The sequence below is a fragment of the Taudactylus pleione genome, unplaced genomic scaffold (genome assembly GCF_031769625.1).
Source record: "Taudactylus pleione unplaced genomic scaffold, aTauple2 ptg000066l, whole genome shotgun sequence".
Taxonomy (NCBI): Eukaryota; Metazoa; Chordata; class Amphibia; order Anura; family Myobatrachidae; genus Taudactylus; species Taudactylus pleione.
The window spans coordinates 8617012-8639205 of record NW_028284468.1 but is presented as its reverse complement, the minus strand read 5'-3'; the positions used below and the strand labels follow the sequence as shown (position 1 = coordinate 8639205).

General features: G+C 48.6%; 1 protein-coding gene across 2 annotated transcripts in view; it reads right to left on the bottom strand.

Moving 5' to 3' along the window:
* The window catches only part of RYK (receptor like tyrosine kinase), a 165806-nt gene that overhangs the window by 55287 nt on the left and 88325 nt on the right, over positions 1 to 22194 (bottom strand). Inside the window, exons 8-9 of one of the 2 annotated variants that reach the window (XM_088466654.1) lie at positions 17577 to 17711; positions 13469 to 13555 (exon numbers count right to left, since the gene is read on the bottom strand). In XM_088466654.1, the coding sequence (XP_088322780.1) occupies positions 13469 to 13555; positions 17577 to 17711 (222 nt within the window). The remainder of the gene's footprint in view (positions 1 to 13468; positions 13556 to 17576; positions 17712 to 22194) is intronic. The other variant, XM_088466653.1, reaches the window with a different exon arrangement.

Below are 22194 nucleotides of genomic sequence, written 5' to 3'. Positions count from 1 at the left end.
ATTTAGAGACCATTACTAACAGCAATCATTGTAGATGTAACATTTCCGACGTATGTTAGGTTGAGAGAGAAGTACCAGAGTGTTGCATAGAATCCCTATGCTAGGGCAACATTTTTTTGGATATACATTTCTTCTGCTGCATCCAAGTGATGGAAAATAAAATAACCCTGTCAAGTTGATATATAAAAAAGTAGCTAGAAAGAAAACACAATGGCCCTCATTCAGAGGCGGTCACAAGAAGCGATTGCTCTCTCTGAATGAGGGCGGGCGTTTTTTTTTTCTGTTCGGCCTCCTGGTCGCTAGCTAAGCTATGGGTTACCACCCACAGCTTAGCGACCGACCAGGGTGATGGTCGCGACCATCGGGGCTTGCGACGAGACCCTAAGGTTGGGTCTCAGCATCCGCAAGCCCCAGGTAGCTTCCTGCTCTGATCGAGCAGGAAGCTCCGAACTGACATCACTGCTGATGTCAGTGCGGCCCGCCACAAAACGGCAAGTGTTCCGTCAGGAACGCCTACATTTGTGTAACCACCCGCCTGCACCGCCCACAAAATGGGACGAGCTGTCGATCAACAGACAGCCGCCCCTTTTGTAGTGAGCTCCGGAGTGAGAGAGTTTCTCGCTCAGTCCGGGGCTTGTGCACGCGTAGTGTGGCCGCTATGCGTGCGCAGGACCAAAACATCGAGAAAGTTGCGAGCGCTCAGCACTTGCGACCGACTCTGAATGAGGTCCAATGTGTTTAGGCAAAGTTGTAGGTGATCAGCAAACCATTAAATGAATATAAATTTGGAGGTGGCAATGCTGGTCTCTTGGGGTGGCGGGTTACAGGTTACGGCCATTGAATGGAAAACCTATAAGCATCAGGGGTACTCGGAGCTGGATTTACCCCTAGGCAACTTAGGCGGACGCCTAGGGCCTGGCGGGTCCCTAGAGCCCGTGACTGGGCTTCCCAGAATCGGGTCCTCGAGAGAACCTGCATTTTAAGATGCTGCTGCTATTGGCACCGAGAGGAGACAGAGCAGGACGTCCAGAGCCTTGCCCCTACCAGGTGGAGGTAGGAGGTGGTGGAGTTTCAGGACAGGGCCGGTGAACGCTGGCCTCTGAAGTGATCAGAGGGTATAAGAAAGCCTCCAATCACTTCAGAGGCCAGCGTCCCCAGTGATGCACTGCACGGGTCATGTCATGACATCACCCGCGACGAGAGGAGCGCTGGTTCAAGTTAGATCCAGTTTGCATGGCAGCGGGAGCGACAGCACGGATGACGGCCGCGTGCAGTCAGGTATGTATTGGGGGGGCACTTTAAGGGGCACAACCAACAATCTGGTCTACACGGACATAGAAACTGTGCAACCTGTCTTGAGCTGAGGTGACAGGAGGCATTGCTTAATGGGCACCACATATGGGCTCCACTACTGGGGGCACTGCTCCAGGGGGCATTGCAAAAAGGGGCACTGCTCCAGGGGGCATTGCAAAAAGGGGCACTGCTCCAGGGGGCATTGCAAAAAGGGGCACTGCTCCAGGGGACATTGCAAAAAGGGGCACTGCTCCAGGGGACATTGCAAAAAGGGGCACTGCTCCAGGGGACATTGCAAAAAGGGGCACTGCTCCAGGGGACATTGCAAAAAGGGGCACTGCTCCAGGGGACATTGCAAAAAGGGGCACTGCTCCAGGGGACATTGCAAAAAACAAGAGATATGGTAAGAACTTACCTTTGTTATCTCTGTTTCTACGAAGTCCATAGGGTCCACAGGGTTGACCTTGGGGTATAGCTGGATCTGGATCCATGGGCACCACGCAGTTAAAGCTTTAGCTGCTCCCAGGATGCACTTGGGTCCGTCCTCCTCTATACCCCGCCCCCGGCCACAGCACCTCAGTTGGTAAGCAGCCAAGGCCGGAGGAGGAGACTAAACAGAGAGAAGGAAGACTGGAACACACAAGAAACCATACTCACAGAAATGGGAGACGGAAAACCGGTGACCAGCCACACAGCCCATTTGAAGCCAGGTGCGTCAGGGCGGGCGCCCTGTGGACCCTATGGACTTCATAGAAACAGAGATAACAAAGGTAAGTTCTTACCATATCTCGTTTTCTACCTCAGGGTCCATAGGGGGTCCACAGGGTTGACCTTGGGGATGTCCCAAAGCAGTACAACTAAGGGCGGGGACGCTCCTGTGCTGAAAGGAGTACCCGGCGCCCAAAGGATGCATCCTGAGAGGCAAAGGTGTCAAACGCATAGAACCTCAAAAACGTTTGAATTGAAGACCAAGTGGCCGCCTTACACAGCTGAACAGCAGAAGCGCCACGTCTAGCAGCCCAAGAGGGACCCACAGAACGAGTGGAATGAGCCTTAACAGAGGCTGGCACAGGTAAGCCCTCCTGTGCATAAGCCTCACAAATAACGTAACGAAGCCAACGGGCTAACGTTTGTTTGTTGGCAGGCCAACCCCTCTTGTGAAAACCAAAGAGGATAAACAAGGAATCAGACTTCCTAACCGAAGCCGTCCGGTCTACATAAATTCTAAGCGCCCGGACCACATCTAAGGAAGTCTCACCAGCTGAAAGATCAGGGGACTGAAAAGCTGGCACAACAAGTTCCTGATTAATATGGAACTTCGAGACCACTTTGGGCAAAAACTCAGGACGAGTGCGGAGCACCGCTCTGTCCTGGTGAAAAATCAGGAAAGGAGGGCGACAGGAAAGCGCCCCCAATTCAGACACCCTCCTGGCCGAAGCAATTGCCAGGAGAAAAACCGTCTTAAATGTCAGCCACTTCAGCTCCACCGCCTCAAGAGGCTCAAACGGAGGACCCTGCAGGACCCGAAGCACCACTGCCAAGTCCCAAGGAGCCGCAGGAGGCACAAAGGGAGGCTGGATCCTGAGAACACCTTTGAAAAAGGTGTGAACGTCTGGTAGTATTGCAATCCGCCGTTGAAACCACACGGACAAGGCGGACACATGAACCTTCAGAGATGCAAGGCGTAAGCCGAGATCCAATCCTGACTGAAGAAATTCCAAGATCCTACAAACTCGGAACACCTGAGGATCATAATGTCTGGACTCACACCACTGAAAGTAAGTGTGCCACACTCTGTGATAAATCCGTGCTGAAGCAGGCTTGCGTGCCCTGAGCATGGTACCAATAACCGAACTGGAGAAGCCCCGACACCTCAAGACGGCTGTCTCAAAAGCCACGCCGTCAAAGACAGCCGACCCAGATCCGGGTAAAGGCAGGGCCCCTGAGACAACAGGTCCCGACACTGAGGAAGAAGGTACGGAGCGTCGATGGAGAGGCTCCTGAGATCGGAGTACCAAGGACGTCTGGGCCACGCCGGAGCTACCAGCATGAGCATGCCGCCGTCCTGCTTGAATTTCCGCAGAACCCGAGGAAGCAGGGATATCGGAGGAAACAGATACGCCAGGTGAAACGTCCATTTCACGACAGCGCGTCCACCAGACTTGCACCTGCGTCTCTTGTCCTTGACCCGTAAACGGGCAACTTGTGATTGTGACGGGAGGCCATCAAGTCCAGCTCCGGCAGTCCCCACCTGTCCACGAGTAGCTGAAACACCTCTGGGTGAAGCGACCATTCCCCGGGATGCACGTCGTGACGGCTGAGGAAGTCCGCCTCCCAATTGAGGACTCCGGGGATGAAGACCGCCGAGATCGCTGGAATGTGACCCTCCGCCCAAGTCAGGATACGAGACACCTCCGACATCGCTGCCTGACTGCGAGTTCCGCCTTGGTGATTGATATACGCCACCGTGGTGGCGTTGTCGGACTGCACCTGTACCGCCCTTCCGTGAAGAGCGGGGCCGGACGACTGCAGGGCCCTGTATACTGCCCGCAGTTCCAGGATGTTGATGGGGAGAAGTGCTTCTTCCGGTGACCAACGACCCTGAAGCGACAAAGAGCCGGTCACTGCCCCCCAACACCGGAGACTGGCATCCGTCGTGAGCAGGACCCAGTCCGGGATCCAAAATGGGCGCCCCTCGACCAGATGAGCTGTCTGAAGCCACCAAGCCAAAGATAGCCGAACGTCCGGAGACAACACCAGCACCTGAGAGCGGATCCGGTGAGGTAACCTGTTCCATTCTGATAGAATCAGCCCCTGCAGGGGCCGGGAATGGAACTGGGCAAATTCCACCATGTCGAATGTCGACACCATGGACCCCAGAACTCTCATAGCCGAATGGACCGACAGGCGGCAACGGCTCAGGCAACTGCGTATCCGCAGCTGTAGGGAGGCGACCTTCTCCGGAGTCAGGAAGATCCTTTGCTGACGCGAATCCAGCAGGGCTCCCAAATGAACCATCCGCTGTGATGGAATCAGGGAGGACTTTTTCCAATTTATCAACCACCCGTGTGCTTGCAGGCAAGCGATCGTCAGGTGGAGATGTTGAAGCAGTACCTCCGGGGAGCTCGCCAGCAACAGGAGGTCGTCCAGGTACGGCAGCAGCCGTACATTCTGGTTCCGAAGATGTGCGGCCATGACCGCCATAATCTTCGTGAACACCCTCGGTGCCGTGGAGAGACCAAAGGGTAGCGCCCGGAACTGATAGTGGTGTTGAAGGATAGCGAACCTCAGATACCGCTGGTGTGAAGATGCTATCGGAACATGGAGGTAGGCGTCCTGGATGTCCAGGGACACCATGTAATCCCCCGGTTCCATCGCCAGAATGATGGAACGTAACGTTTCCATCCTGAACTTGGGAACTCTGAGGAATTTGTTCAGAGACTTCAAGTTGAGGATAGGGCGATGAGAACCATTGGGTTTCTGCACCAGAAACAGAGACGAATAATACCCCTTCCCTCGTTGTGATAGAGGAACGGGAACAATGACCCCTGCTTTCAGCAAGGACTCTATAGCCTCCTGAACCTGTAACGCCTTGGTCTTGTCCTGAGAAGGACTTGTGCAGAAAAACTGGTGGGGTGGTCTGTGCCGAAAAGACAGGGCGTACCCCTGGGAGACCACTTCTCGAACCCAGGCATCCGTGGTGGTATTGTGCCAGCACTGGGCAAATAGAAGAAGTCGGCCTCCCACTCTGAGGTCCCCCAGAGGGAGGCCCGTCCCATCAGGCCGCAGGTTTATCTTCCTGCTTGGAAGAAGGGCGCCGAGCACTCCAGGCTTGCTTCTTGGGTTTAGAGGCCGTCTTACTCGCAGACTGTCTCGGGAAGGACTGACCTTTCGCCTTACCCTGAACCCGAAAGGAACGAAAAGCCGAACTCCGAACCTTAGCAGGCAGTGCCGCCGAAGGGAGGAAGGCCGACTTGGATTTAGCCAGGGTGTCCACTATTTTGTCCAAGTCCGGACCAAATAGTAATTCCCCATTGAAAGGTAAGGCCTCCAGACCTTTCTTTGAATCAGAGTCCGCTCTCCAGGACCGCAACCATAAGGATCGGCGGGCAGACACCGCTGCAGCCGATACCCGCGAGGTCAGCAGACTAGCATCTAAAGAAGCTTCTCCAATGTAAGAAGCAGCGTCCCTCATTTGTCCCAATAACGCCCTCTGGACATCCGGAGCGTCGTCCGGGAAGGTATCTTCCAATGCATTGGCCCACCCCTCAATGGCCTTGGCCACCCAGGAGATGGCCATGGACGGTCGGGCCACCGCCCCGGAGTGGGAGTAAATAGACTTTAAGCAAGTCTCAACTTTCCTGTCCGTGGGATCCTTCAGCGAGGATATCGACGGTAATGGTAAGGTGGCGCCCCGAGTTAAACGGGTGACATGGGAATCCACCGCCGGTGGAGTTTCCCATTTTTTACAATGTGCCTCAGGGAAGGGGTAATTAGAAGCCAACCGCTTCTGAGGAAGGAATCTCTTACTGGGCGCCTGCCAAGCTACCGCCATATGATCCGTCAACTGATCCGACAGGGGAAACACCGCAGAAGCCACCTTAGTTTTTTTGAAACTAGGAAACTTCGACTTAGGAACCGGTGCCTCATCCTCTATAAGAAGAATAGCTCGCACCGCCCTAACTAGTGCTCGCACATTAATGGACGACTTGGTATCCATTTCCTGGACCGAGGCGTCCGAGTCAGTGTCATCAGGGACCTCCCCATCATCTGAGGAACCCTCTGAATCCGATACCTGAGCAGCCCGTGTCATGAGTGGGCGTTTTGAAATCCTAGAAGGCATGTCAGTCTGCAACATTGACTGAAAAGCCGAGGAAGCGGCCGCCAAATTTTGCACGGAGTTGGAGAGCACATTCACCCAGGGTGGAGGAGTCACCATAGGGGCCTGAAAAGGTACCACAGGCTGCTGCGGCACAGGGGAAGCCTGTATATACATAGGCAACCCCGCATAGGGACCCACCGACTGAGACCCAGGAGGACTCCGCAATAACTGCGGGACACCCGGGGAATGGGGGATGGTCGGCTGGGGCAACGACCTAGTAGGGAGAGCAGTCGGGACCGACAGACGGTCCGCAATAGACACCAGCACTTGAGAAAACATCGCCCACGGTGGTTCCTGCGCCAGAGAAGGTCTGGATGGGCCAGCAGCCACCTGGCATCGACTACACAGGCCATCCTGTGACAAATCCTCCCTATCTACTCCTGCAGAACAGCGTCCGCAGGAGGCCAACACCGGAGCCACTGAGCGCTCAACCTCCTCGTCTGACATGACAGAATATATTATATAGTCAAAAAATATATCTGGCAACAGGGCAGAAGAAAACGCACTCACCGGTGTGCTAAACAACAGCCCACAATACGGCACTGTGTAGCACACAACTGTATGTGACGGACCTCACAAATACGTGATCTATATAAGTGAGGTCAGTAGAAACGCCCCTCCCCCACACACCTGTAGGGCTTGTAGGAGAAGTAAAGGGATAGGTATAAGCTGACAGTAAGCGGAAAATAAGCACAGACAGGCAGCACTAGCAAAAGTCACATACCATGCAGGAAGATATACTCACTGCACCTTTCCACTACAATCAACCTGCCCAGATTCAGTGTCTGGGAGGGCTATAGTGCTGTGTACGCTGTCCTTAATCAGGGGAGAGGTACACAGGGGGACCGGTCCGCGTGCTCCCTGAAGATCTGCGCTGCCACTGTGAGAAAATGGCCGCTGGAGACCTCAGAGGAGGAGTGGCCCGAGTAATCTGCAGCTCAGCGACGCCAGACTCCGTGCTGAAAGGCGCGCTGAGCTGAGGGGAGGAGCCGCTAAACAGGGAAGGCTTCCTCCCCTGGCTAGCATATTAACCCCAGGGCTTGCCGGCATCCCGCTTGCCATATATCCCTGGTGGTCTAGTGGTCCCACGGGTTATTCCTCCTCAGAGGGGGAGCCCGCCGCCACCGCTAGCGGCCCCCGGTCAGTCCCCTAGGACCAGGGGCAAAGGACTGCATCTGCAGGCAAAACCCGCGAGCCGCCGCTAATCGGCGACTTGCGGCTTACCTTGTCCCCGGCGACAGTCCAGGGAGGGACCCAGAGTCCGGCTAGTACGGACTCTGGCCTCCCGCCGCGATCCCCAGTGCCGTACTGGCGTCGCGGCGCCAGCGGGGAAAGAGAGCGGCAGCGTGGGCGTCTGCATAGACAGCCCGTCGCTGCCACACTAGAGCCTCTGTTTTAAAATAAAAATCTAACAGGCTTTTTTTTTTTTTTTAAATAAAAATAGAAAGCTTTTGGGGGCTGCTCCTGCAGCCCCCCTGCGCAGGTGACCCGACTCCGGCCGGGCACCAACTCAAACTGAGGTGCTGTGGCCGGGGGTGGGGTATAGAGGAGGACGGACCCAAGTGCATCCTGGGAGCAGCTAAAGCTTTAACTGCGTGGTGCCCATGGATCCAGATCCAGCTATACCCCAAGGTCAACCCTGTGGACTCCCTATGGACCCTGAAGTAGAAAGGGGCACTGCTCCAGGGGACATTGCAAAAAGGGGCACTGCTCCAGGGGACATTGCAAAAAGGGGCACTGCTCCAGGGGACATTGCAAAAAGGGGCACTGCTCCAGGGGACATTGCAAAAAGGGGCACTGCTCCAGGGGACATTGCAAAAAGGGGCACTGCTCCAGGGGACATTGCAAAAAGGGGCACTGCTCCAGGGGACATTGCAAAAAGGGGCACTGCTCCAGGGGACATTGCAAAAAGGGGCACTGCTCCAGGGGACATTGCAAAAAGGGGCACTGCTCCAGGGGACATTGCAAAAAGGGGCACTGCTCCAGGGGACATTGCAAAAAGGGGCACTGCTCCAGGGGACATTGCAAAAAGGGGCACTGCTCCAGGGGACATTGCAAAAAGGGGCACTGCTCCAGGGGACATTGCAAAAAGGGGCACTGCTCCAGGGGACATTGCAAAAAGGGGCACTGCTCCAGGGGACATTGCAAAAAGGGGCACTGCTCCAGGGGACATTGCAAAAAGGGGCACTGCTCCAGGGGACATTGCAAAAAGGGGCACTGCTCCAGGGGACATTGCAAAAAGGGGCACTGCTCCAGGGGACATTGCAAAAAGGGGCACTGCTCCAGGGGACATTGCAAAAAGGGGCACTGCTCCAGGGGACATTGCAAAAAGGGGCACTGCTCCAGGGGACATTGCAAAAAGGGGCACTGCTCCAGGGGACATTGCAAAAAGGGGCACTGCTCCAGGGGACATTGCATAAGGGGCACTGCTCCAGGGGACATTGCATAAGGGGCACTGCTCCAAGGGGCACTAACTTTATGCACGCAGTTTACAGGTTATAAACCATGTTCCCAATAATCTGGTTCTATAAGGACAGAGACTGTGCAACCTGTCTTGAGCAGAGTTGACAGGGGGCGCTGCTACTGGAGGCACTGCATAAGGGGCGCTGCTGAAATGTCTTGGTGGAATCGCTCACTATGCTTGTCACTCAGTGCACCACAGTTATCTTGTGTGGGTAATCCCGTGAATCGCATATATTTGAATAGGGGAGGGGACAAATAACTGATTCATTTAATTGGGTCATTAGGCCCCACCCCCTCTGCGTGGAAAGCAGATTGCTGGTAAGATTCTCTCCATTCTGCCCACTTCACTAGGAATACCCCTACATCATCATAAATGGGCTATATCTCGGAACTCAGAGCTAACAGAGTTTTAAATGTCATATTCATTCTTTGCATGCTGAAATCAATTAGAAGTAACTATTTTTCACATCGGAAACATTTTCATTGTTGTGCAGTGTTATTGTTTATCGTTGACAGAGATTAGAAATATCTGTTGCGGTAAGCGACTAACAATTTTTTAATGCAAATAGAAACATTTAAAAAAATCCACTCCCAGAATGAGGTCTTGCAAAATCGTTCGTCGTTTAAAAAAAAATCTATCATGTACATGACAGATATCGGTCACAGCAGCCCAAGGAATTTTCAAAAGATAAATCTTTTGTCTTTCATCTTTTGAAAAGATCTGCTAATGGATAGGCCCCTTAACGTGTATTTCCCATTTATATGGCACTAGCTGATGCATAAGGCGTTGCCCAGGTTTAAATCTTCAAGTTATTAAGTTTTATTATGTCGTCCAAATCCATCCAGTGAAAGGCGCAGAACAGGCTCCTGGGACAAAGTTCTGCCCGGCACACTCCGCTGTGAGGTCCGACCGGGACCCCAACCACTCCATTAGGCTTCCCAGACCAATTGTCACCCTCTGTTACGTTTTCATCCAAATCCATGTCTTCTGGGATCCAATGTTACCACTCCATCCAGTGGAAGGTCCAACTGGGACCCTAACCCCCCCCCTAAAACCTGGCCAGGCTCCAACTGGACCACCTCGTGTTGGTTTCATCCCAATCGGTGCAGGGGTGTCTGATTGCATAACCGGACAAACAAGCAAACAGACAGACCAATGAATTTTATATATAAGATTTGCCCCTGTGTCACGTTGTTGCTATGTGGTCTAATCGTTATTTAGTATTGAAAAAATAAGCTATGTAAGACTTGGCAGCTTTACCTTGAGATAGACGTATAGATAAGAGCAGTCAGTAAACCAGAGAATTCTTTATTAGGATGCTAAGAGCATGAGTCTGGTTATTAGAAACAATACAAAAACAGATACTACTGAGCAAAGAAGATTCAGCAAATTAAGCTTTTCCAAAATCTGCCCTGTAGTGTAACACTTTAGTCTTTAATGCTCATTTCTTTAGTGGACTATGCCAAGTAAGTCCGTGTCACGCTCCCACGCTGACACAGCCCAGGCCCCGGACCTTTAGCTGCTCGCAGCTCCTGCAATGAAAACATTGGCTCCAGCCCCGCTGCCAAAACAACATTCGAGTTTTCTTCTCTTGGTAATTCATTCAAAACGAAGAAACCAAGGAAAGTAAATATGTCAAGACAAAGTGATGCCTCGGGCATGTTTTCAAGCAAATTATATGTTTACAGAGCTTGGACTAGCTTGTGCACTTGGCAGACATTTACAAAGACAATCACTACACAACATTCTTCTAACATTTGTGCTAAAATAACTAAGAGATGGAGTTAAGGAAACACTACACAAATGGAAACAAGAAGGATCGGTAATCTAAACTGGTGAATGGAAACCGGATGCCCTTCAAGGACCAAATGTGTGGGCACTCGTCTTCAAATAGGGGACACAACCCGATAATCTCAGTAAGAAGTAAGAGACACCAGTCTGCAATAACAGATCAGCAGGAAATTAATGTCAAATCAATGTTAATAGCAATAACAAACAAATCTGACAGCTCAACGTGGCCAGATTATCAACCAGCAAGTGTAAAGCTGGAACAGGCTCCGCACAATTCTACAGTATGTTGCGCTGCAAAATACAACGCAAACTGTTGCACTATTTTGTTTTTAATGTGCCCCATGATAGAAAATGTCTGTGGAACCAACAGATCTCAACTGTGAGGTGTGTCATATGAAGCAAGCAGTTTTCACACATCTCCTTACTCCTTTCCTTGTTATCTCCCATCTAGACTACTGCAACCTCCAACTCTGTGGTCTCCATTTCTCCTGCCTCTTCACTCCTAAATACACCCATCAGCTATAACAATAAAACCACTGACAGGTGAAGTGAATAACATTATCTCATTACAATGGTACCAGTCAAGTGGTGGGATATATTACCTAGCAAGCGAACACTCCGTTCTTGAAGTTGAGGTGTTGGAAGAATAAAAATGGGCAAGTCTAGGGATTTAAACGATTTTGACAAGGGCCAAATTGTGATGGCTAGACGACTGGGTCAGAGCACCTCCAAAACGGCAGATCTTGTGGGGTATTCTTGGTATGCAGTTGTTAGTACCTAACCAAAGTGGTTCAAGAAGGACAACCAGTGAAACGGCAACAGGGTCATGGCAGTCAAAGGCTCATTGATGCATGTGGGGAATGAAGGCTAGCCCGTCTGCCCGATCCCACAGAAGAGCTACAGTAGCACAAATTGCTGAAAAAGTTCATGCAGACTACGATAGAAAAAGTTGTCAGAACACACAGTGCATCGCAGCTTGCTGTAGCCACTGACCGGTCAGAATGCCCATGCTGACTACTGTTCACCAAAAGTGCCTACAATGGGAACGTCAGAACTGGAGCAATGGAAGAAAGTGGCCTGGTTTGATCTGCTTTTACATCATGTGGACAGCCGGGTGCGTGTTACCTGGGGAAGAGATGGTACCAAAATGTACTATGGGAAGAAGGCAAGCCGGCGGAGGCAGTGTGATGCTCTGAACAATGTTCTGCTGAGAAACCTTGGGTCCTGGCATTCATGTGGACTATATTTTGACACGTTCCACCTACCTAACCATTGTTGCAGACCAAGTAAAACCCCTTCATGGGAACAGTATTCCCTGATGGCAGTGGCCTCTTTCAGCAGGATAATGCTCCCTGCCACACTGCAAACATTGTTCAGTAATAGTTTAAGAAACATGACAAAGTTCAAGGTGCTGACTTGGCCTCCAAATTCCCCAGATCTCAGTCTGATCGAGCATCTGTGGGGTGTGATGGAAAAACATGTGCAAGTTACGGAGGCCCCACCTCACGACTTACAGGATCTGCTGCTGCTTACGTCTTGGTGCCAGATGCCACAGGACACCTTCAGAGGTCTTGTGGAGTCAATGCCTCGACAGGCAACAGCTGTTTTGGCAGCAAAATGGGGAACTACACAATATTAGCCAGGTGGTTTCAAGGTTATGGCTGATGGGAGAATATCCGCAATGCTGCTGCACATCTCATCTTCCCATCATGTCACAGATTCAACCCTTCACTGGCTCACCTTATCCTGCCAAATCCAGTTTAAACTCCTCAACTTAAAAACACTCATTCACTCCTCATTTGAAGTCTACACTCCCTCTCACCCAGTCCACTCTTCACTTGTCACTTTGCCTCCGCATGGATTACCTCCCTCCTCCATCTCCAATATCCAAGACCATTCCCTCCATTGCTGCTCCCCTCCCCTGGAAAGCATTACGCCGGCCCTGTCAGTTTGCCTACTAGTCTGCCTTGTTTCAAACGTGCCATGAAAACATACCTGCTTCTTAAAGCCCATCAGTTCTCCTCACATTCTTAACGCATAACGTCTGTTCTCCCTCCTCATCTCTTCAGATCTCAACCCCCACTTATAACCACCACCACTCTAGGGGGTATATTTACTCAAGTGCAGGTTTTTAGAAGTGGAGATGTTGCCCTTAGCAACCAATCAGATTCTACTTATTTATCTAGGACCTTCTAGGAGGATAATAGGTAGAATCTAATTGGTTGCTATAGGCAACAACTCCACTTCTACAAATCCGCACTTAAGTAAATATACCCCAGGACTCCACACTTTTGAAGCTCACCCTGCACTATCCTGGTCTCCAATGCACTCCCAATCACAGATACCAGCTGACCCTTTCTGGCCATGCTCCCCAGGACACTGGGTTACCATGTGCTATTGTTAATAACCATCACTCGTTTACTTGTACAATTATCTCACAGTTTGATTTTTCCACTTGTACTGTCTATTTGAACCATGTTATATTGATTTATTTCTATATACAATTGCACTTTTCCCTGGCTGTGCGTTATGGACACTTAATGGTGCCATATAAATAAAATTGTTATTCTCCGATTTATGACCCGCTTTGCTTTCCATGCTGCCACAACTCATACTTAAGAACTAGGACTGAGATTTAAAGCTCAGTGGGGTATACAACTATGAAAAGCTAGGACCAAAGTGGAATAAAGAAGCAATGAGCCAGGGGATGCAGGTAGAGGTGCTGAGGGACGCCTGTTGTCCCTCAATAAATGATACAAATGGGAATTAGCTGTGATTCATAAGCATCAAGTTAATAGAGTAAAAACGCTAATAAAACATCTCAGCTAAATTTATTTTAGGATGTGAAAGCAGAGCACAGATTTGTGCATTATGTCCCACTCACAGGTCATTGTTCAGCAAATTAGTATTTACAAAAGGGGTGGGAGGCATAATACAAATCATGTAGTAGGCAACAGATCATAGCCAAAATGGAGGACAGCTCATGTAACTACAACTGTATGATACATAATACAATGGTGGAGGTATGAATAACTTACCTTTCACAGTCTTCACAAACATTGCCTTCTCTTTGCTGGGATCCTTCTCGTCCACTAGGATACCATGGAATATTCGCCCAAAGGTGCCTGCATAAACAAATCCACAATATGAAATGTGTCTGGGTAACATCACAACTAGAGCATTAGCTTGGAATTACATGGATACTCAAGCAGGACAGAGGGTCTCATTCAGTCCAGGAGTAGGACAGCTATACATGAGGCGTTAGTTTGTAGTGAATTGATAGGCAGCAATAAATGATTCAGTAGGAATGACAGATTCATTCAATCAACTACAACCTATTAAACAACTAAAACAGCCATATCTAGCTCATTCAAAGTGAAACAAAAATTACAAGATGAATAAGGCTTACTGGAAAACTCCAGCTGAATTCTGTCCTTATTGCAAGTCATTATGTGTATTACACAGAACCATAAAACACTGTATACCTAGAGAACTGTCCTTAGGCGGACTACCTTAGGCTGACAGACACATCATCTGGGATCATGCGTTAGCAGACTTACTGCGAACAAGCCGAGACTCGGCCGTCCCTTAAAAGACATTACTGTTGATAAATGAATGCATGGTAAAGTAAACTTTGGATTACTACATATATACTATGCATTACTTTGAGGAGACCAACATCATAACAGACGTCAAATCCCTTACAATGGAACGGGAAATTTTCCACAATGAGCATGGGGGGGGGGGTTCAAAGAAACCTTATTTGCTACGGTGACACAGACTGTGGACAGTACAAGAGGAGAAAATATAAATAAAATGACTGGATAGTTAGCCCTGAAAACTTCCTGGTACTATAAAAGTAGTTAGGGAACAAAATATAAACTGGATTTTTATCTAATCTATTAATATTACACAAATATAACTGGATAAAAAGACCAGTGCTGATATATTGTACATTAATTGTAAGTAATGCTATATCTTTTTAACCTATTAACCAATGTATGTATATCTGGTGCCCCACATACTTACCCACTACACTGATACCATCAGCTTTTTGTTGCTCGACTGGTGGTCACACATCTGCCACAACTGACTGACGGTAGCTAGCGGCATTGCCAATAGCGCTGTTCCTGCCCTGAACGCTGACAGGCAGAGCTCACTGTAGGACAGGAATGCACATAGCTATCAGACAAGGCAGTGCTAAGAATTGTTCGGCCTGAAGGAGAGAGAAGCCGGGGTAAACACTGCCGATAATCCATACACTGCTTTTATGCGAGGGATTTATCCATTTTCTGGTCAAATATCTGACATTTACCCACTTGCAGGGTGTGATATCACAGGAAAAAGTCAAATTTCCTTCTGGTGTCTCATCCAAAAGGAATTTCATATCTTGGTTTTCCGTAACTTAAGAAGAAAGTTAAGTGTTCTGTCACAGCCAAGCGGAGCCTCATCTCTGTGACAATGGCCACTGTCCTCAGAGACGGGCTGGGTGACTATAAAAACAAATCACAAGCAAGACTGGGAAATACAGGGACGTTTCAGCCAAGGTTTCCATGATTATACTACTTACACTGGAGCCAGGACAGCTGGGAAACCGAGGTTAGAAGCTAAAATAATCCACGTCAGACTTCATGGTGACCAGTTAATTATTAATGCCCAAGTGCCAGATACTACATATAATAAATCATTACTTCCAGAAGTTCTCCATTGTGGTAATAGTAGAAGCATTGTAATAAAACGATCAAGGACCGCTGCCAAACCAAAGTGTTGGTAGATGTGACTAATTATCCAGAGGAAGCGGCCTTATCAGATCTATGCATGGTACACTGCCTGTGGAGCGAGACCCGTGCCAGTCTGCGGGAGAGGCCCATGTCCATTCATTTAACAGACATTGCTTTCTCTGCAGAATAATAAGCTCAATGATGTGATCTCATTGTTGTGCAGAAGGTTGCCATATTAGGAGAGAATTAGTAGGGACTGACAGGCTTGCAGACTTGCTCTGAGCTGTGCGGAGAGATGGCGTGCCAGTGATGCCACTGCAGTACTACTGTAACGCAGCACCATGTGCCATCAAGATACTGTACTGAAGGGGCTGAGAAGTGCTTCCACTGCCTAATGAGTAGGGCGACAAGACTTGAAAAGTCTGGCAATCTTTAAAATGTCTTTTACTTCCATAGTCAAAAAAAATGTTTTGGCGTTGGACAGTCATTATTCTGCCAGGAGGAAAGATAGGAGAGCGTGCACAAAAATATAAGCTTCTAGTCCAGGGATGTCAAACTCGCGCCCCAAAGAAGCCATTTATGTGGCCCAACCATGTAGGCCCAAATACATATATTATGCAGCCCAGTCACCCCTGCCGCGATCGGAGCTCAGCTCCGATAGCGGCAGGAGTGACTGGGCCAAATTATATTTGTGTTGGAACGCTGGTCGCTGAAGCGATCAGAGAAGCCTCTGATCACTTCAGAGACCAGCGTTCCCAGAGATGCAGTTTGCGTGTGTGACGTCATTCGCTATGCGAGCGGCCTGCCCTGCTTGATGTAGTTAGATCCAGTGAGCGGCAGGCGTCTACACAGGAGCGGTGAAAGGTAACAGAGGTAAGTGGGATCTATTCTATACTGAGGGGGGCCCCTGCATAAAGGGGCATTACTGGGGGCCCCTGCATAAAGGGGCATTACTGGGGGCCCCTGCATAAAGGGGCATTACTGGGGGCCCCTGCATAAAGGGGCATTACTGGGGGCCCCTGCATAAAGGGGCATTACTGGGGGCCCCTGCATAAAGGGGCATTACTGGGGGCCCCTGCATAAAGGGGCATTACTGGGGGCCCCTGCATAAAGGGGCATTACTGGGGGCCCCTGCATAAAGGGGCATTACTGGGGGCTGTGCATAAGGGGCATTACTGGGGGCTGTGCATAAGGGGCATTACTGGGGGCTGTGCATAAGGGGCATTACTGGGGGCCCTGCAGATAGGGGCATTACTGGGGGCACAACTTAAGGAGCATTACTGGAGCTCTGCTTAAGGGGCATTACTGGGGCTCTACTAAGGACATTACTGAGGGCACAACATAAGGGGCATTACTGGGGCACTGCACACTGGGCACTACTAGGGCACTGCATAAGGGGCACAAATTAAGGGAGCATTGCAAAAGGGGCTGTAATATAGGGTAGAATTGCATAAGGGGCACTACTACAGGGGGCATTGCATTGGTTTTTATTTATAATAAACCTTTCAAAATTGCATACAAGACTTCTTTTTTTTTTGTTGCGGCCCACTCACTCGTAGACCTTGAAAATTCGGCCCAGTTGGTATTTTGAGTTTGACATGCCTGTTCTAGTCTATTGTAATGAAGTGACCTGTACAGATTCATGGATATTATACAGAATGTTACAGCATAGTCAGTGATGCTTGCTATGCTTTCCTTTTCAATTTATATTCGTGGCCACCAGCCTGAAGCACCAGCAGACAAGTATCCCCCCTAAGAATGTTCCCAGCCAATGACAGTTACGCTAGAGGTGGTTACTGGCGGAGCGTACGTGTAGACCAAGCCATTCTTTACATGCAACTATAACTGAAGAAATGCAATTGCTATTATTTTGCATTACACAGTTTGTTTGGAAAAAGAAGGACAACCATGGGGAAGGCAGGACCATCAGGTTAAGAACCTGAAATAATGCAAAGCATATCATAATAAGTTATTAAAACTGAAGTTTACTATTATATTAGTGAGCTGATAAATTAGTTTTTATTTTAATAGACAAAATATCCCTTTTAAAGACAAGCATGACGACACAGTGGTTAGAAGTGCTGGATTTAATTCTGACAAGGGCGCTAACCTGTGTGGAGTTTGTATGTTCTCTCCGTGTTAGTTTCCTCCCATAGTCAAATAAAACCACAACAGTACGTGACTGGCTTCTGAGATTACACTAAGCTAACGGGGCAGGAAGGGATGTGAATGGCTAAACCTGCTCTGTGCAGCATTACGTCATTTGATGGCACTACAGAAACCGTAATTAATAAAAACTGCAAACCACCTCATCGGATTGTCACTAGAGTCATTTTGTCACTAGAGTAATTTCAATATATTGACCGATATGGTGAAATAATATTTAGGTTTCTAAATAAGACAGAGCAGGGGAATATACACATACCTTCCTGTAGGACATCTTTGAGGGTGACTCTCTCCCGGGAGATAGCGATGTCCTTCACCTTAGCCTTGGCCTCTTGAAGGGTGACACTTTTCAGGTCATTCTTCTCGATCCGCAGTGTTGGATAACCTGAGGAGCCAACGGAGCCAAACAAAAGCAATATGAATACCCAGGTTGCGTTAGCATCAGAACAGATGCAACATTCTCTCATGAAAGAGATCACAAAAGCACTTCTAATACACCACTAGGTCTTTCTCACTGCACACACAAGAGATGTTCAGCTTAAATCAAAACAGCCACCAGTAAGTGTTTACAGCCAATAAAGTGTACCAGTTACTTCTATAGACAGGAGTGATCTGGGACAATATTCATGAGAACATAGCTAACTTTTGTGCCTCGGTAATACTGCAACTGTATAGGTGACAGGTGCACTTTGGTGTCTAGAAAATGATGTGTCCCCGGAACATTTCAGAACTTTGAGAAGGTGTTCTCTCACACTCACACTGTTTGCACTACTACAAGTGAGAGTCCTGCCTGGTACATTGCTGCACAACACTACAGATTTATACATGAATAGGCACTTATGTACTTTTCCTCCTTCACTTGTGTCAGAAGTGTTTTTTTGGCTTTTTCATTTTCCAAGTCTAAAAATGGAGCTGTGTCACAGGGGAAAGGGCTGCAATGGTCAGAGGAAGCTTTGTACAGATACCTACATGGCATGATACGTAACTACTGCCCCCGCAGCCCCCGCGGTGGCTTGGAGGCGCTGGGTAGCCTGGGGGCGACGGCGGCAGTAGTTACGCCAGTCAGTGGCGGAACTCCCGTAACTGCCGGGCGCCCGCTGAGTGTGTTACCAGCGGGCGCCCGGCCCCTATTCAAACCCTCGGTAGCAGCCGGAGGATGGAGCTCCCTCCGTCTTCCGGGTCCCGCTGGGCACTATGGGAGTGACGTCACTCCCATAGTGCCGAGGAGCGGACACCGGAGCTCAGGAGTGAGCTCCGTCTTCCGCGCCCGCAGAGCACTATGGGAGTGACATCATGACGTCACTCCCATAGTGCCGAGGAGCGGAATGCCAGAGTATGGACGGCAGCAGCACTGGAGCGGGGACGAAGGTAAGTTGTATTTTTTGTGTGTGTGTTTGTGTGCGCGCGCTGGGAGGGAGGGGGGTAGAGCAACTACTGGGGGCACACTACAGGGGGCACACTACAGGGATCGACTAGGTGCATCTACATGGGGCTCACTACTGGGGCAACCACAAAGGACTCACTACTGGGGCAACTATAGGGGGCAACTACAAGGGGCAACTACTGGGTGCAACTACAAGGGGGCTCACTACTGAAGGCAACTACAGGGGGCACTACTAAAATGGTCACAACTACAGGGGGCACTACTTGAAGGGGCACAACTACAAGGGGCACTGCATATGGGCACAACTACAGGGGGCACTACTTTAATGGGCACAATTACAGGGGGCCCTGCATAATGGGCACTACTACCGGGGCATTGCATAAGGGGCACAACTACAGGGGGCCCTGCATAAGGGGCACTACTACAGGGGACATTGCATAAGGGGCACTACTACAGGGGCATTGCATAAGGGGCACTAGTATAGGGGGCATTGCATAAGGGGCACTAGTATAGGGGGCATTGCATTTTGGGGCACTAGTATAGGGGGCATTGCATTTTGGGACACAACTACAGGGGGCACTGTATAAGGGGCACTAACTTTATACACACAGTTCACAGGTTATAAACTATGTTCCCAATAATCTGGTTCTACACGGACATAAAAACTGTGCAACCTGTCTTGAGCTGAGGTGACTGGCAGGAGCAGAGAGGAGGGTTGGTGAAGTAGATCTGTCAGGGTGGGATGTAATGGGCATTACTATTTGGCATAATGTGTTTTTGGCATTACTGTGTGCACAATGTGCTATTAGGGGCATTACTGTGTGGCATAATGTGTTGTATGTGGCATTACAGTGTGGCAATGTGAAATAGGGGCATTACAGCATGGCATAAATTTGTTATAAGGGCTTTACTGTATGTCATTATGTGTTGTACGTGGCATTGCTGTGTGGCAGGTGTAAGGGGCATTGCTGTGTGGCATAATGTGTTAATGTGTTGTAAGGAGCATTCCGGTGTGGCATTGTGTGTTGTAAGGGGCATTCCTTAGTGTGTCATAATGTGTAAGGCACGTTGCTGTATCATGTAACCACACACCGTGAACATCATCTTTGGGTGTGTGATCTTTGGGCGGGGGGGGGGGGGGGGGGGTTTGACTGAAACTTTTTTGGCATGGGGGAGCAAAATTTATAGTTACGCCACTGGCATCTGTGGAATCAGATTTAGGATGTTGCACAGGAGTAAGGTGTCTATTTACTAAGCAGTGTTAGGAGACAGAGTGAAATGAGATAAGGTGCCAGCCAATCAGCTCCTGTCATTTTTCAAACTGTTAGCTTACAGGCTGTGTTTGAAAAATGACAGTTGGGAGCAGATTGGCTGGTACCTTATCACTTTTCACTTGTCTCCTAGCACTGCTTAGTAAATAGACCCCTAAATGCCTAAGGCTTGCTGAATTTCTGCCGTGCCCTAATGTAATTATTAAGGTAGCTATACTTCATACTAGATTGGTGCCTGACAAATAGTCCTGACTCCTCAGCATTCCGCATTTCAGCAATACTCCTGTGACAGAATGCAGACATAGGAGCGGGATGGTCATGGATTACTTCAACTCACAGCAAGACTGACACAAATCAGCGTTTACACCATGCGCTGTTCCGTAATTGGTATGGAGGGCTGTATTCTTTTCCTGCACCCATATGGTGAAAGGGCAAATTTAAGGATTATTTTGCCTCGGTCAGATTTAAAGAAACCATCAAACCTCACAGTCTGGGCATATGAAGCCCATCTTGTGAACCACAATTACCATAGACTATTCTCAGGAGTACATTTCTAATGGTGGCATAAGCCCAATTCACACTTTGACCAAAAACAATATTATACTGAAAAGATCAGGCAGCAATTGCCAATATATGCCTTCCAGGAGCCCTACAACACATTGGCAAGTACTGCATGATCTTTTTATTTAGCAACACACTTTATAAATTTTTCCTAATAATGTGCTATAAAATGTTCAGTTCTCTAACTGTATGTTAGATTAAAATGTCCTTAGTTTCCAGAACAAAAATGTATATTCACACATTCATTGAACCACACATGTAGAATAGACATCAGATGCATGATATTCATCTCTAGACCACATCACTTAACATCCCATATAACTGATGCTGCTTCTTAGGACAGCCCCATCACGCCTCCCCCTCCTGACTAAGCCTGATGCCTCTTAGGACAGCCCCATCACGCCTCCCCCTCCTGACTAAGCCCCCTTGCAGACATCCTACAAACATTTCGGTCCCTGCAGTCAGCGAGCACTTACAGCGGTGGGACAACAGTGTCTGGCCAATTAGAAGGCTGCTGCATCAGTTTCAGCCAATGAAAACTCAGCGACTTCAACCAATAAAACCATGGTAGTTTCAGGTAGCAAAATCTGCAGTAGTATTTAAGTCTCTACTTAGTAGGCCAGTTTCCAATATAAATATAAATCCTGTCCGTATCATATTGAGGGGCACAAGATTCCCATATGATGTGGCTTTACTTGCCCAAACAAAAAAATGAAAAAACAGACTGATATCAAACATTTACCTTAATTATTTATTTATTACCAGTTATTTATATAGCGCACACATATTCCACATCGCTTTACAGAGAATATCTTACCATTCACATCAGTCCCTGCCCCAGTGGAGCTTACAATCTATATTCCCTACCACATGCTCATAAACATACACACTAGGGTCAATTTGTGTTGGGAGCCAATTAACCTACTAGTATATATTTGGAGTGTGGGAGGAAGCCGGAGTACGGAGGAAACCCACGCAAGCACAGGGAGAATATACAAACTCCACACAGTTAGGGCCGTAGTGGGAATCGAACCCATGACCTGAGTGCTGTGAGGCAGTAATGCTAACCATTACACCGTTAATTGAACTGTATTTAAAACTTTAGCCAATTAGTCCCAATAAACCTAGAATTATTATATCTAATTATTAATATAGAACAAGGCATAACAGTGTACATATAGGATTCTATTATAGCATTTCCAGCCGCACGGGGCACAAGAAAAATATTTATTGTATTAATTCTATATGGGCGTTATGAAGCGTATGAGCCAACTCCTGTCTTCTATATATTTTAATGGAGGCACAGAACTATGGCTGTACACCCTGTGTATCTAAAGATAAGGTGCACCATGCACCTACCCAGCATACTCCCAAGCTTTGCTGGAAAATGTCACATGGTATCGGGTAATAACATGCTCGGAACCAGCTGCCTGGCATTACCGGTAGAACAGTGCCCAGAAACCAGCCAATCTCCTGTGAAAAGAGGCATCTGTTCAGCCTGTAATGAACAGCAAACGTACATCTGCTCTGCTTCCTTGTATGAAGCAAAGTAGATAAAACCATACTACACTACTAAAGTTACATGGATCTGCCCAAACATCACATGCTTATATATTGTAACTAATAAAAAAACAACACAATACTACAGTAAGCAAGATACA